This window comes from Cricetulus griseus, chromosome 6, assembly GCF_003668045.3.
Source record: "Cricetulus griseus strain 17A/GY chromosome 6, alternate assembly CriGri-PICRH-1.0, whole genome shotgun sequence".
NCBI lineage: Eukaryota > Metazoa > Chordata > Mammalia > Rodentia > Cricetidae > Cricetulus > Cricetulus griseus.
Genome location: NC_048599.1, coordinates 50,445,631 through 50,462,733, shown reverse-complemented (window position 1 = coordinate 50,462,733; position 17,103 = coordinate 50,445,631). Strand labels below are relative to the sequence as shown.

The 17,103-nt window shown below is 44.2% G+C and overlaps 1 protein-coding gene across 4 annotated transcripts in view; it reads left to right on the top strand.

Annotated features, from left to right (window-relative positions):
* Bcl2l11 (BCL2 like 11) overlaps positions 1-17,103 on the top strand; it is a 42,384-nt gene that overhangs the window by 4,262 nt on the left and 21,019 nt on the right. For 3 of the 4 annotated variants that reach the window (XM_027421857.2, XM_027421856.2, XM_027421854.2), the window contains exon 2: positions 748-1,142. In XM_027421857.2, coding sequence (XP_027277658.1) covers positions 761-1,142 — 382 coding nt within the window. In that variant the 5' untranslated portion in view covers positions 748-760. The remainder of the gene's footprint in view (positions 1-747; positions 1,143-17,103) is intronic. The other variant, XM_027421855.1, reaches the window with a different exon arrangement.

The window sequence follows — 17,103 nt, the reverse complement described above, 5'->3', positions numbered from 1 at the left end:
CAGCGCGCCGGGTATTGCCGAGAGCACGTAGCTAGGTGTGGAGCTTGCAGAGGGATGGCTCTGAAGGCCCCCATTTGGAAGTGTACACATTCTGGCAAGGTGGTTTCGTGTTTGGGGTGGCGCGCAGGATCTGGGAGCCGGAGGGACCTTGTGGCCGAGGGCGCTCGACCCGGGCGGAGCTGCGCTCAGAGTTACAAACTCTATTGTGACGCACTTACTACGACTGACGGCCGCTGCCAAACCTTCTCCAGACTTGCTGCCCTCAGCATTTTCGGCAAACAATGGGGCCGGAGCAGGGAAGGCGGCCAGCCGCCTGCAATCTCTGCATCTGCGCCCGCTCCCTTGCTCCAGCGCCGCGTCTGAACCCGGGAAATGAGAGCCCGCTGGGACTTTCAGACTTGATTCAAGTTTGTCCTGAACGAAAAGCACGAAATGTTGTAGGCTTCCCACTGAGCTGCTCCTCAAGAAACTTCTGTGCTTGTGTTTATGCGGGAGAGCACCGACCTCACAAGCTATGGAGTTGATACTTTGTTTTGTTTGGTGGTCTTACTTTAGTTCCACCCGGCACCAAAATAAACACCTTAATTATTTTGGGTGTACTTTTAATCTTACTCGGAAGATAATCAGAAAAGTAAACAACATAACAAACATATGAGGTTGATTCTAGAATTCTTAAGGAGAAGGTGAAATGATTTTATGGTTTAGTTTGCTGAAGATAATCTTTTTTTTTTTCCGGTTTCCTTGCAGAAAAAAAGACCAAATGGCCAAGCAACCTTCTGATGTAAGTTCTGAGTGTGACAGAGAAGGTGGACAATTGCAGCCTGCTGAGAGGCCTCCCCAGCTTAGGCCTGGGGCCCCTACCTCCCTACAAACAGAACCGCAAGGTAATCCAGACGGTGACGGGGACCGCTGCCCCCACGGCAGCCCTCAGGGCCCGCTGGCCCCACCGGCCAGCCCTGGCCCTTTTGCTACCAGATCCCCACTTTTCATCTTTGTGAGAAGATCTTCTCTGCTGTCCCGGTCCTCCAGTGGGTATTTCTCTTTTGACACAGACAGGAGTCCGGCACCCATGAGTTGTGACAAGTCAACACAAACCCCAAGTCCTCCTTGCCAGGCCTTCAACCATTATCTCAGTGCAATGGGTAAGCCATACCTGGGTAAGAATAGAGGCACTTGGTGTGTGCTTGTTTAAATATTAGTTTCAAGGCTGTGGGTATCATTTTAAAGCCTCGGTTGAGTGACTTATTCTATATTTTGATGGAAACAGAAGATGTTTGGAGATGTCAACATTTTTTTTTAACTTGGAAAGTTTGTGGAATGAATTTATGGAGGTAGAAGCATCACCCTATTGAGCTGCAGAGTTTGATATCTGCAGCCTTCAAGCCAAAGCTTATAACCATGGTATAATTAGTTTTAACCATTAAGCTTAGATATTAATGTCATTGTGTTGGAAAGAGACCTGGTCATACATATAAAATAGTTTAATAACCACCAGGAGTATAAAGAAAGAGAAGGACAAGTTGATTATTTCCCAAGAGAGTGTCCGAAGAGATTGTATATCATCAGAACCAACACAGAACCCTGAAGATGCTTTCATGCCCAAATTCTCTGTTAAGCTCATTCTTGCTTCAAGGGATTGGATTTAGTATGGATGAGATTAGATTGAAGATTTTTATTTCAAGAGCTAAAGACATTGTTAGAATCTTTTTAAAATTATGTTCTTATTTTTGAGATTTCATGCATGCATACAATTTCATTTGATCAAACTCATCCCCTCCCCCAACTCCTCTCCCTATAACAACTCCCAGATCTGTGTGAGAGTCTTAACCAGGAATGGCAGAAAATATTCATGGGGATGCACAGTAAAAGTGGTAAGGGAATAGAACTGGTAGGGTCGGTGATATTTTGGAGAATGACTGCCCTGTCAGCATTAAGGTTGTCCCCAATTATGGCTGTGGGGACATGAGATCTTAGAGTGCAAGTATTTCAGTATCTCGTTGTAACCAGGTCTGCAGATTCTGAAGTCAAATATCCCTAACATTTAAACATTGACAACTTTGGCTCCTTTTGTCACTGTTAAAAGCCAGATTGAGACATCTGTGGACTTGATTTGACTCTTAGACCCCAGGGAAGGGATGGCTCTGCATGTTGCTTCTCCACTAAAAGCAAAAGTTTTTATTTTGATCCTTATCGTCCACAAAGATGTTTGGTGTATGTCAGGCTAGCCTGTCCTGCAGAAGACATCAGGAGCTCGTTCATGGTGTCACTTAGCACATTTGGTATCTGAGCCATGTGTATTTGTATGTTGCCTGAGTTCTGGGGACTGTTAAGCTCTCCTAACTGAAAGGGACTGGAAGTCTTATGTCCGCTATTACTTTGGCTATTACTTGTAGTAGTGTTTTTCTGAACTGGTACTTGCCACTGTTCCACCATAAAGTAGCCTTGTGTATGCAGAATCTACAGCATATTCTGAGTTAACGGGGCTCCCTGGCATATGTGCTTAAAACCCTGTGCATTTGAAAGATCTTCTGGAAGCTATTAGAGTTTTATACTGCTGACCAGGGTAATGGTCTCAGCAGGTGGTGGGATAATCTGGGGAGATATTTTCTCCTTCCCTGTTAACTAGAACAGTGCATGAGTTAGTGCATTTTCTAATGTGAAGATAGTCACAATTATTTTGTTTTGGGTCCTGTACTATTTAGGAAGCCAATTGCAATGTCATTCACCATGATTTGAGATGACAGATGCGGAGCTTTAAAGATCACAATCTTAAATTCTAAGGCAGAGTTAATGGCTCTACCTATGTGGTGTTAACTACACTCTGCTAGTTTGGGAAATAGCTTAAAGGTTAATGCATGGGTTTAAACAATAAGTTACTGGGTTTGGATGAAGTTAATGCGCCAAGGTTGGTTTTTAACAGTAAGTTCTTGAGAGATTTGTTTGGGGAGGGGATATGTTGGGATGGGGGGGGCGTAGAAATTACTGGTGGCTAAGAGGACTTAGCCAGATATGAGGTTATTAAATATACTTAGAATGTTGGTCCACAACTGATTTTTCTTTCCCCAGCTGTCCTTGGCTGTCCTCACAGTCTTGCTTCTGCCCATCCATAAACTCCTTAGGCTAAGCTGAGATGGGGTCTTTATCTTTTTGGAGTTGTTTAATATTTTTTACTCAACCATTAAGATCTTCAATGGTGCTTTTGATAAGTTACTGCAAAATGCGTTTTTCACAAAGGAGCCTTTATGATTGTATGACCCAGTGGAACACAAATGGGAGGTTACACAGAGGTCCTGCTTAGCTAGGGGCTCCTCTTCTCCACTGGCAACACGTGATAGGAGACAGAGTGTGTCTGAAAGGCTGTGTCCTTGTATCCTTCCCCCACTGATGTATTGAGATTGAACCTAGGACTAGGGCTTGCCTCATTAAGGCAGAGTCTCCCATTACTGAGCTGAACCCCACATCCTTGTATCTTTACTGTACTGGAAGAGCCTCATTAGAGATACACAGTAGGTAGATACTGTATTAGAGATGTCTTCACAGTTTCCTCCATATCTGATTTTTCTGAAAATATCTTGAAAGAACATTTTGTTTACCCTGTGGAGGTCAGTGTAATGAATTGCCCTTTTACTTAATATTTGCCTCCATATGCTCTGGGAAGATTGATTTGCCAAACCATTTCTTGGTGAACTGACTGTCTCAATAAAAACCTTCCACAAACCCACTGGCTGACTTTTCTAGTGTTTTTATGTCATATTTGTTTTTCCCTCACACTAATTGATCTTTGTGCACATTCTCAATCTGAAGCATAGTCAGTATGAAGTAGAAATGCAAAGTAGATGAATGTCATTGATTGACAGTGGCGTCTCTGTGAGGTATTTGTGAACGTCTTACACTTTGGGCTTGTGCCTCCCTCGCAGAGCAGAATTCACGGGTCAGAGTTAATTTTCATTCTTCTTTGTACCCCTCGTCCTATGGCAATTGGCCCCTTCTTTAGATTGAGAGCCTATCTATGCCACAGTGTGTCTAACAGAAGACCCCAGACATTGGGATCAGTGCGCTGTGTGTGTGTGAGCCTGTCCGTGGAGCTGTTTTTTTACCATGCTGAGAGTGGAGTCCTACATAAAGCAGGATTTGATAGCACAGATCAAATCCAGAGCATCTGTAACGAGATGGAAGGGGTCCTCTGACCTCTGAGTTTGTGCCCCCCATCATAGACACACCCCACATGTGCGTGTATGTATACACACAAGTAAATGAAGTTGCTTCTTGGGCGATCCCTGTAGACACTCGTTTCATCTGCATATAGGGAGTGTTTAGTTTCTTTCCCTGCCCTATTGCACTGACTAGAACTTAGTAATTATGTTGGATAGCAGTCGTAAAGGCAGCTTTCTGTCTAAAGAGTAACATCATTAACTATATATTAGCTATAGGTGTTTTGAAGATACTTCTTTAAAGTAATAAAAATTAGGAAGTTTTACCTAGACTCCTAAGTTCCTGAGACTTTTCAGAGTTAGGTTTTAATGATGTGTTTGTACTCTGATTCTGTTAGTTTGTTGGTGTGGTGTATTACAGTGTTTGATTTGCATTGTTAAATTCTCTCTGTATGCCTGGGATAAATTGTATTTGGGCAGAACATATTTGTATACACTGCTGGGTTGAATTGAGTATTTTATCGAGAGATTTCTACACCTTGAGAGGTATCTGTTATAGCTGTTTGCTTTTGATATTAAGGCCTTAATGACTTGAGAAAAGTCCCTCTCTTATATTTCCAGAAGAAACTATGAAAAGTAGCATTAACGCTTTGGAGTTTTGTTTGTTTTCTTTTGTTTTGTTTTTTGAGACAAGACCTCATATAGCCCAGGCTGTCCTTGAATTCACTGTGGCCAAAGATGTGCTTGGTGCTTGATCTGCTCTCTCTGCCTCCACCTCCCCAGTGGTGAGATTACAGACATGTGCCACTATGCCCTTTGTATGCAATGCTGGAGATCGAACCCAGGGCTTCATGCATGGTAGGCAAGCATTCCACTAACTGAGCCACAAGCTCAGCCAGTGTTGACTTCTCTTGTGAGACTGTGGTCTTAGACTTCTGGGCGGGTATATACATTTTAGATTCTAGACCTATTTCTCTGTGTTTATGTGCTTCTAGGACTACTCTGGTAGCCAGCTTCATCCTGATTATACTTTGGTGGTTTGTGGGTTTTGAGGAAGGGGCACGGTTTTTCTAATTTGTTGAATTTATGGATGTAAAAGGCATTTGTAGCATTCTTATTGTTTCAGATGAACGTGGGTTCTGTTGTGATAAGCTACTGCGGCAGCCTCCTGTAGGCTGGTCTGTTTGAATCCTTGGTTCCCCTTTGGTGGAACTGTTTGGAATGGATTAGGAGGTGTGGCCTTGTTGGAGGAAGTGTGGCCCTGGGGGTGGGCCTTATTGTTTGAAAAGCCTGCAGGTAAATAATAATGTGCCCTTTGAGAATACAGATGTGAGCTGTCAGCTGCAATTCCAGCTGCCACATCCTCTCTCTGCCATCAAAAACTTTGTCCCTCTGGAACCTTAAACCCCATTAAACTTTATTTTATAAGTTGCCTTGGTCTTGGTGTTTTATCTCAGCAATAGCAAAGTAACTAAAATAGCTTCTTCTTGATGTTGATAATTTGGGCCAAAAACAAACAAACAAAAACAACTGTCAGCCTTCTTAAAGGTTTATTTTCTTGCTTTTTAAAAGAAATGATTTTTGTTTCATTGATTCTTTTTATCCTGTATTATCTCCTCCTCTTTGCTTTTTGTTAGTGATTTCTAGCCTAGCTTTTTGAGCCTAGGAACATAGAGGGTGGTTTGAGGCTTTCCTTTTTGCTGGCATGAAGCACCCAGAGCTGGAATTGTCCTGTTCACCCATGCTGGGGCTGTCACCCTTGACACATGTTTTGGTGTAATGGTTTTCATTTTCATTAAACTTATGTGCTTATCTTTGTTTTCTTTGCACTGTCCTCTTCAGCTGAGGGCTACTTAGAAGCGTAGTGTTTCCTTTTTAAGTATATGAGGTTGTCCTGAGGTCATTCTGTTACCCCTTTTATAGTTTTGTTTAAGTGATCAGAGTTGTTTAGTTTTTCTTTCATTTTGTTGTTTGTTTTTGTTTTGCTGAGGTGTCATCTACTTTGGAGAATGATGCAGGAATTCTCAAAATGAAACAAAAACCTACATATTGTGTCTGCTGCTAGATTGGTTTTTTTGTTGTTGCTGCACATTTTGCTTTATGCAATGCCAACATACTGGACTTTTTTAAAAGGAAAAATTGGTGGTTAATATCTGTAGAATCTGTCTTCCTCTGTCCTTCATATTTTCAAGATACTTGTGTTATGTTCAAAGTGCACTGTTTTGTGTACTGTGTATGTGTAGGTTGACCTACTGAGGGCTGCAGCATCACTTTACACTGGCTCCTTTGGTGGGTGTGTATTGTGTAGCTAACCCTACCTTGTAGCCTCTTCCTTGCTACTTAGCAGGAGACTTGCCTTGCAGCTAGAATCAGCTACTGCTACTTTGATATAGGACTGAGGCCTTTGACTGTGTCTGCTGATCAAGAGATGGAGTCAGGTGGCCAGTACTGCCCCACCATTACTACCCTGGCAGGGCAGTAGGATTGCTTCTGCCAGACAGGGACTTGACACCCAGCCGCAGTATCTCCTGGTGGAATCTAAACACCCCAGTTTATCTGGACTGAAAGATAGTTCTCCAATGGTCATGCTTAAACTGAATAGGTTTTCTTTGCTACAGTTGGTTCTGTGTTGTTCAGCCATCCTTTCCCTGGGCCCCTTGGTGAGTACAGACAGTTGTGGAGCAACCTGTCTGGGCTATGTGAAGGCAATGAGAAAACTAATTACCCCAGTGTCAGTCTTTCGGTGCTAAGAGCCCCAGAATCCGTCCTCTTTCCCCCTTTCCGTTTTCCTGTGTTTTACACACAACATTAAGGCTCTCTTATGACCTAGGAGGAGAGCCCAGGGAGACAGGGGTCTGTATCTTTTAACTAGGTTTTGTTTTCCATTTGTATTTGTCTTACTCCATTTAGGATGTCATAACAATCCCAGGCTGAATGGCATAGTGGCCATTCACTTCTCATAACTGCAGAGGCTGGGGATCTAAGATCAAGGGTAGATTTGGTGTCTGAAGAGACTCAACACTTCTTGGCTCAACAGCAGCCACCCTCAGGGTGTCATCACTGGGGGAGAAAAGATTATGGGGTTTCGAAAAGCACTCATCACACTTAGAGGCCCCCACATTTTAATACTGACCCTTTAGCGGCTATGGAACATTAATTTAGACCAAGGTGATGTTGATTAGCTTTGACCACAGAGAATTCAGAATTTTATAAATCACCTCTTTTGCCTTTTGCTATTGCTGTCTGCATGGGATAACATTAGAAAGAGATTAGTCACAATCCTTTTTAGTAACTACAGTGTATGTTGTTACTCTCACTTGCCCTATGTGACTGGGGGCCTGGCCCCAGGTTGTGCTCTGTTGCTTCCTGTATGTGTGGATAACCAGATCTAATTTCACAATAGGTAATGCCCCTAGGGGCATTTTGTAAAGAAAATTCCAAGTTTTAGTTGTATGTGATTGGATTGTAAATAGAAGAGATGGACAGGAGAGTGGTTTGTTTTAGTTTGTATGCAGGGTGCTGGAGGCGACACATTGCAGAGTATGTATAGCTGGTGCTCTGCCCTGGACAGTGGTGCCTTGCTGCCTGGGACAAGGCTTTTCATACATACATACATACACTTAACATAAGTCTTTTAAAAAATCAATAATGGCATGAGGGACATGCCCTGGCATGTTCCTTTAAAAGATGACAGAGCTGTTGATAGCAAGTTTGGTTTTAAAGAGGTTCATAAGCCTAAAAAAGATGATGAAAATGTGTCCAACTGTATAATACAGATGTGTGACTTGCTACTCCTGAAAAAAAAAACCTCATCATGTGGACAAATATAACAGTGCCTACTGTACAGTTGGCTCTGTAACCTTTCTTTTTGGCATTTGCAACAGCCCATCACGTTTGTGTAATTTAGCACTGACTGTTACACTCTTGGTGATGGTGGAACAACATCCAGCCCCTGTCATCAGAGGTCTTCCAGGTAGACACTTGTCCCCTGATAGACTTCTTTAGGGGCTGCTTTTATATACTGGCAGGATGGAACATCTCTAGCCCATGGGACTCTGTCAGCTGCCCTTCTGGGTCATCTCTCTCTTCAACCTTGTGCAACCAACCACTCAGAGCAAGTCTGGGCAGGATCATGGAGTATATACCATAGTAGGAGCTCATCACTTCGCCTTGTGTCCCTGGAAATTCCCATCCCAGCTGGTTGTAGGCATGGCTGACTTACAGTGTTCTCTACTGATGTCTGTGGAAAGGAGCTGTCCTTCCGGAGCCTAGGAAACTCACAGGGAAGTGTATTAGTGGGGATGCCGTTGTGTGTAACTCAAAAGCCCTCCAGTTCCAGACTAAACAAGCAAAAAGGGAAAGTATTTTCTAGAAACTCACTTGAGTGGGAGGTCTAAACCTCTGCAGGTCTGCCAGTGGACTTGAACATCACCCTGAGATCAACCTTGGCTTTTTTGGCAAATCTTTGGACCATGGAGGGACAGACATCTGGAAACCCTGCCCACACCAGCTTTACCAGGCTTGGGATTTGAGCCTAGGCTACCTGCTGGAGATGGACCATTAGATGTGGCAGAAATTTACAGTTCAGAAATGTGTATTTTGAAAAGAGAATGGTTGTGAGACACAGACGGAGAACCACTTTCTCCTGCAGGTCAGAGTTCTAAAACAGCTTTCCAGAGTAAGGGAGACCTCATCTTTTTACCACTGAGAAGGCACCTTGTCTGAACAGTCAACACTTCCCCCATCCCTTACGAGGTAATGAGATGCCTTAGCTAAGTGTTGGTATAGAGTGTTTCAAGGCCTTCTAAATGAGGTTTTCCTGTGCTGTGGGGGCCCAGTGTTCACAGCATAAAATGACATCTACCTAATGGCAGGCTGAACCTGCAAAAGGCCAGGCCTCTTCAAGTCCCTGGTGTTTTGTGGGAAGCCCAGGCTTGACTTTGCTTTCTCTAACCCTGATTTTCTTCTTCAGACCAGAGCTTCATGTTCCTGAGGAGAGCTGTGGCCTGTTCCCTGCTGATGTTAGCGATAAAGGGCTGCTGGCTCCTGTTGCCCTGACCCCTTGCCAAGGGACAAGAGAGGGCTGTGCTGGTGACTCATCTACCCCTAGGGCCCATGTCCCTCTGGTTCATGGGTGCAGTCTGTGCTCACAGTTGATGCCTGCCAGTCAGAGGCATGGCTTGTTTATGTGGACATGGGAGTGTTGTTGTTTTTGTTTTTTTTTTTTCCCCTGCCTTTTCCTAACGTGAGCATTCAGGAGTGGGTTGTCTGACGTGAAACCTGGCCTTAGAATTGTTGGCACTGCTGCCTCGCCTTCTGCACAATATGGACTACTTGGTGTGCTTGGACTTAGCTCTGCTTCCTTAGGAATGAAAGTGTGTTTGAAGCTGAAACTGAAAAGTAATAAAAACCAACCATTTCAGTTCAAGATGAGTGTACATGTTAAATGGAAACAGGTTGGATGTAACAGGTTTCAGCCTCAGACCCTCCCCTCAGGACGGATTATATTCTCAGGTACCTGTTCTTGGCCCTAAAACATTTAAATATAAGCAACTTAGAGAGGAGTAAATGAGAAATTTGAGACTTCGCAAAGGTTTTGATTGTAATTGTTTTGTGTGTGTGTGTGTGTGTGTGTGCCAGTTTGTGCACATGCCTGTATAAAGGTCTGAGGAAGCCAAGCGAGGGCAATGGATCCCCAGAACCTGCAGTTACATGCATTTACAGCTGCCTGATGTGGGTGCTGGGAACTCAGTTTGGGTCCCCTGTAAGAGCAGCAAAATGTTCTTAACCACTAGCCATCCAGCCAGCTGTGTAAAGGGGAAAGGCTCTGTTTATCCCTTAGGAATGCGTGTATCTGAAGGTATACAGAGCACATTGTGCTACTACGTTTCTATAGACTAACTGTGCCAGAGAAAATGCAAGGAAGTTTCTTGGAGTTTGGGTGTAGCTCAGTGGGATAGCACTTGCTGGCACATCCAAGGCCCTGGATTTGATCCCCAGCCCCACAAACAGTGAGAAAGGCTTGGTTTCTGTTTTGTTTTTAATTCATCTGGCTTTTGGATCTTTCAGAAGTTCCTTAGCATAAAATAGTGATGATGAAATCAAGGTAAATATGACGTTAGTATACATGAGAATACAAACCTTAGTACTTAAACTAGTATGTAAATTCTGCGGAACCAGTTGAAGCAACTCAGTGACTTAAGAAAAAGACTGTTTGTTGATGATGAGCCAGTGGTGTTTTGCATGCTGTGCCCCATGGCAGCTCACCTTCTACTTTTGCTTGGATTTTAGCTCTGTGTGGTTTCTCCACTGCAAGCCTGGCCTATGCAGTGTAAGTGCCAAGTGTTAACTTTATGTCCTGTGCTGATAGTGTGATGAAGTCTGGTGGTGGAAAGTTTTAGCCAGTGACCCCCCCTAGAGTCTTGGTCCCTCCTCTATGATAGTCCCATTATCTTAACGGGTGACTGGAGCTTTTGCCTGAAATAGAGTGTGGAGGCCACTCTAGTGTCCAGAGCACCAGACAGCAACCCCAGTGTCCTGGATTACACGGGGGATTTTTCAGAATGGGCTCAAGCTGTCGAGCTGCCAGCAGCTGTGTCTGCCCTGCCTTTGTGGGCGAGAGAAGAGGCATGTCAAGGGCTTGCTCGGATGAGCTGACTGTCACCATAAACTCCCACTGACAGCAGTTTTTCGTGTCTTCCTGCACCTGCAGTCACCATAGCTAGCGTTTATAATCAGAACAGACCTATTAAGCATAGCTATAAATTTCACTCTTAACTTTGATCTTTATTTCAGTCTGGTGTTTTCCCGACTGAGAAGTCACCTATATGGAGGTGGGGCACGGGGCACAATTATATAACATTTGTACAGTTTGGGCTGTTTCTCTGCAACCTCCCTCAGGTTTGTGCACTGTGCAGAAAGTTAACTGTCGCCTGAAGCCGGCCGTCAGGTCGGTGGTGAAGGAACTTGGCTCCCACCATCTCTCTGACTGACTAATCTTACACTCACTTTGTCATCTCATAAACCCTCAAGTCTTTCTTCTTTTCTTTCTTTTTTTCTTTTTTCTTTTTTCTTTTTTATTTTTTTGCAGCCTCTAGTTCTTCCTATGTTTCTTTCTTTTGTCATAGAGCTAGCTTTGGTCTGTGTTGTGTCCCTCAGTGGCTCGATGTCATCTTCAGCCTGGATGTGTCTAATATGCTTATTCAAGGTACACAAGCTTTTGGGGTTGTCTGGGGAGAGTCTCAAAGCCCAGCTGGGACAGACATTGAAACCATTAACTGTCCAAGCGCAATGACTGCCTTTGCAGTTATGCAAAGCGGCGTCTGGAATTGAGGTAGAAGGGTTTATTCTTTTTCTACGAGATGGGTAAGAGGAGGCAGCTGTCTTTGTGCATGGAAGTGGGAAGCTTTTTGTTGTCTCTGTCCTTACGGAGAGTTACCCGCGACGACCGTACATCTGTGTTGAATTACTGCTTGAGTTTGTATATGGCTATTATAAATGCTAAGTTTGTAACTAAGGCTTTCATTTAAAAAAACAAAAAGCCAAGGGGTGACTTTTGCAGATGCTGTTTTTGCCCTTGTTTTTTTAGCCCATGTCTTCGTCTTTGTTGTCACTGAGATAAACACTCGAGAGTGTAACCTTACATGAATTTAGGGGGAAAACTATTGTCACTTGTTTGCTGCTACTGGTCTTAAATTACATACAGGAAGCCATAGTTAACTCTGGAACCTAGGAGTTTTTATATTATAGTATACATTCTTATCTCCCCCTACCCTTGTCCCAATATAATTTTTATCTAGAAACCATTTATAGTTACTGAAAGCTAGTAACTTTGGGTTTTTAAATCACTTACTCTGGAGAATAGTCTTAAATGATAATGTATATGGAGCTGGATGTTACCTTTGTAGTTTGAATGGGAATGCTTGCCTTGTTGGGGGCAGGGCTTAGACTTGCCCTCCGTAGCTCAGGTTGGCCTCAAACACAGCCTGTATAATCCAGGTCTTCCTAGTGTTTTGGGCTATCTGTGTAAGCTACCAGCTAGAATCAACCTGGGGCCTCACTCGTGCCAGGGGGGTTAAGTATCCTACCACTGAGGTATGTCTTCAGTCCAGGCCATACTTAAGGTTTGGGAGTGAAGCCTAGGGTTTCCTGCTCTCTATAGAGATCAGGGTTTCCCACTGAGCTACATCTCCAGCCCTTGTGTTTAAAGGGTCCCATGTGGTTCTTTTGACTGGTTAATGGAGTATTTGGTGAAATGAGCTGTCTTGATACAAAGGGATATTGGTTTTATGTTTTTGTCATAAAGCAAATACAGGGCTGGTCTTCATTTGACCTATTGAGTTTTGAAGTTATTTATGCTTATTAAAATAATATGCACAGTCAGATCCCCATAACCTTCTGAATATAAACAACAACTATGGGCAGAGATGGAGCTGTCTTAGAGACTTCGTGGGCAGGATCAAAGAGACCAAGACACAGGAGTGTCAAGCGTCATGGTCTAAGCAGTGAATGTGAAATGCTGCCCTGTACTGCTCAGAGCATTGGTTTCGGGAGCATGGCATGATGTAGAGCCCCCCCAGGGCATGTTGTTGTTGAGAGGAACTGGCTTAGGATCGGATTTGGGAAGTGCGATGGCAGCTTTGTTGATTAAAAAGGGGATGATATGCTGGAGAGATGGCTCCAGGGGCTACAGCACTGGCTACTCTTTCAGAGGACCTGGGTTTGATTACCAGCATCCACATGGTGGCTGATAACCACCTAACTACAGTTCCAGAAGGTCCATTGCCCTCTTCCCTCCACCACATACATGTGGTACATAGACGTTCATACAGGCAAAAACCCATATACATAAAGTAAAATCTGAAATAATTTAAAGGAGGGGACGTAGAGGTGATGATTGAGAGGGATTGTTAAGGGTTGTCTTGCAGCCCTAGGGGCAGAATCCTGATTGGGATGGAAGGTTAGAAAAGAGCATTCAGTTCCCCAAAGAGCGCTCTGTGATACTTAGTGGCTGTCAGTGGGGAATGCAGCACTATGAGAAAAGGGCACCTGGCCCTGGAAGTGAGCAGAAAGGCCCAGAAAGCAGGTGGCCTGTCACTGAGGGCTCCACCCTGTCTCCTACTAGGTGCTGTGCTCTTCCTGGGACTGAGATGGCCCTGGACATGGGCATCACAGCTCGGGCTCCTGGCATGCCTCCCGTGTCTAGTAAATATGTTCGTGTGTGTTTGGGGGACAGCTCAGATGGAAGCAATAGTGGACTCGGAAATGAATGAAAAGGCCCTGGATCTTACTTGCCACTACGTTTGGACTTTATTGCATGAAACAGACCTTGGTGAAGGGGGGAAAGGCCTTGTGAATACTTGTTTCCACATCTCTGTCCAACTTCAGCCTTGGTCAACTGGGCTTTGCAAACCATCCGGCTGGAAATGGATGAAAGCAGCCCGTTAGGACTTATTAGCTCAGGGCTACATGAAGGCACTGGGGAGGACACACTGGAAGAGTGAGTGGGAATGCTCTGGCTTTGGGTCGTGCACTTCATTACCGAGCATTTTATTCTAGCGGCTGTTTTTAAGGTGCTGCCTTGAATTCATGTGACAACTCGGGCTTGACACAAAGGTGCACTAGAGAAAAACAGATTGAGAGAAACTGGAGCTCTTAGGTTGCATGCTGTTGCTTTATTTTTCTTTGTGCTTTTAATTTTATTTGTGTGTGTGTGTGTGTGTGTGTGTGTGTGTGTGTGAGAGAGAGAGAGAGAGAGAGAGAGAGAGAGAGAGAGAGAGAGAGAGAGTGTGTTGTACGAATGCATTTACAGGTGTGCAGAGGCCAGAGGTGTTGAGTGTTTTCCTTAATCATTCTGATACTTAGACCTTGAGACTGGGATCTCACTCAATTGAAGGTCACAGAATTCCACTAGGCTGGTCAGCCAGTGAGTGCTGGGGTCCTGCTGTCTCCTCCTCCCCAGTGCTGTGTGCTAGGGATCCAAACGTGTGCCTGAAGAGCAGACACTTAAGTGACTATGCCTTCTTCTTCGAGCCCCCTGAATGTTTTTATTTCTAGTAACTTTCATTTTTGTCAACTGACTTAGTGGATTTGTTAAATTTGTCTATCAAATAAAATAATGAAAGTTAAAAAAAAAAAAAAAAACTAGAACTGGAAGGGAGTTGAGGGAGGGGATGAGCCAGAGGAGGAAGACTTAACTGGTTTCTGGGTGGCATTTTTTGAGTACACATTTAAAAAGGAGCTTCTGGTGGCCTTTAATGTACCCTGGTGGCAGTGGCTCTCCTTTGCCTTTGCCTAACTGGGAAGAGATGGACAACTTGACCTTTTAAGTTGGCTTTGTAAGCTGTCTCTGCACACTGGCTGCTTGCTCTATTCCTCCTGTGACCTATGGGTATGTCTGAATGGAGAAAGATTGTTTCTGAAAATATTTAAGTAAGCAGATTACTGTGTTGGTCCAACATTCCAGAATTTTTTATTTGCCCCAGTGAACATTGAGCATCAAAGTGGCCACCTGCTACCATCCCCCACCCACTTCGCCATATTTGGAGTATCTCTTTGGGGATTATTTTGTAGCTGGTTTGTATCTACAAGGAAGTGGATCTTTGGAGGGGCCTTTATAGGTGTGAGTGGTCCAGTCAGAGCCTCAGCAGGGAGAGAGATGGACAGCCCTGACAGGTCTTCTCTCTTCCTACAGTCCATGGACTGATTACACTTGACTGTCTTCACTATATTCTCTTGTGTCTTTGAAATAAGCAACGGTTTCTTCAAAGTCGCACATTCCGTGTCTACTTGGATATCAGGATATCCTTTCCCTGTCCTGAGTTGATAATAGATTTGGTTTGGTTCATGTTGACTACTTTCAAATCAAATCTTTGCAGATTAGTGACCATCCAGAGACACTGGGCTAAAATTCTCCTGCAGGTTTCGAGATGGCTTCTGCTACTGCTACACTGTAATAATGCCAGTGGTAATGGGAGCACCAGGACAGGAGCTGCCCCCTAGCCAGCCATAGGGACTGAGCTAGTCTGCTCCCCGGCTACGATTGCAGTTGAGATTGTAAGTCGATATGCTTGGATGCATGTCTGTGTTGTTTCACAGCACTGTTCAGGCGAGGACAACTGGCAGAAGGGCCATGAATGCCACAATGTGACTTTAGTTCTTTGAACCAGTTGCTATTCGTGTAACAAAGTCACAACTTGATGATACCCCCAAGCACTTATCCATGGTATTAGTCCTTCCAGTTACTGAGATTTGAAGATCTTGTGTTACTTTATAAGTTGGAAAACTGTTAGCCAAGTGACCCACATCTTGTCTCACTGAGGCCCTTTGGCATCAGGAATGTCCTTTCCCTCCCCTCCTCCTGCATAGAAAAATGAATTGGTATTGTGCCATAGAAAATCATGTTTCGGATTTCAAAAGATTATTCCTTGGAGTTGTATGAAAACTCAGCAGGCAGAGGACACTTGGCAAAGCTGCACGTGTCTGACCCAGCACATAAGAAAGTTTTAATAGTGGCATGTGTTAACAGTAAAGAGGAACAAACCTGGGCCTGGGAAGTCCCCTTGGGTGCCACACTAGTGGCCTGCAGGGTTGGAGTCTTGCTGCAAGTCACAGCTTCACAGTACATGTGTGGTCTCAAGCACTCTGCTTCATCTGGTGTGTGTGTGTGTGTGTGTGTGTGTGTGTGTGTGTGTGTGTGTGATGTGTGCATGCACACTCAGACCAGGTTCCCAAGAGTGAAATGTTTCTTAAATACTGAAACTATGTTCTGAGGGTAAAAATGTGACTTGAGTTTCCCCTTTGAAGAATTTTTGTGTGTATGCCAAATGCCCTCGTTGGTTTAGAAGTGTGGCCCTCTTGCATAGAGAAGCTTTTGCAAACAGCTTTCTCATGAACATGGGTGAAGATTTATGATTCTCAGGCACATCACTAGTAGCAGAATAAAATATTTACGGTTGATGCTTTCCCATCTTAAAGACTGAAAATGTAACAGCGATTATCTTTTGACAGGCTGACTGTGGGAGTAAGTGGATGCGTGCAGGACAGAGTGACAGGAGTCAAGAAGGTGGGGTGGGCATGGTTTCAGAGCATTGTGTATCCAGCCACAGACTCCAGGTGCACCTTCAGAAGATCAACAACTGTGGCGTCTCTGTGCCACAGCTGTGGTTGTCTGTGCTCAGGGGTGACTGTGGGAGGAAACTAAGCTACTCAGTGTTGGGAATGAAAACCACGCTTCTAGCTCACCTGCACATCGTGGAGTGGATGAGCCGGACCCCATTCTTTGCTTGCTTTCTTCTCACAAGGTACAGGACCAATTATGGCATTCACAAGCATAAAAACTTCTTGGGGAGCTCAATGGGTGGCTTCTCTACACCCCGTCCCTATACTCCAAAGAAAATATTTTGTCTCCTGAGAAATAAGGCTTAAGCATTTTTTTAAACAGCATATACCATATTAATTAAAACTAGTATACCTTTCATGTAGAAGAAGATGATGCCCTATGAAATACTCTAAGTAGGATTGGGGGCTGGATATAAACTTAGTATATTGTAGCTGAAGGGATGACTCATTGGCTAAGAGCACTGGCTACAAAATCATCAAGTTCCGAGGTCAGATCCCAGCATCTGCACCCATGCCTGTGACCCTGGCTGAGTGCAGCAGAGACAGGATTTCTGGGGTCTTCTGCCTTCCAGCCTAATGGAGGAAAATGTGAGCTGGGTTCAGGGAGAGACCCTGCCTCAAAAAGCAATAGGCAGAGAAGGATGGATTCTGACACTCACCTCACTCTTCTGGACTGTTCACACACCAGCATATAAACACATACTCACACACATCGACACATCCACAAAGGTCTTTTTTTTTAAGTGTACAACTAACTAACTAACCGTAGTGTCTAGCTTAGTGCCTATCTACTGTGTGCATATTACCTGTGCCTTATGGAGCAGATACTAGC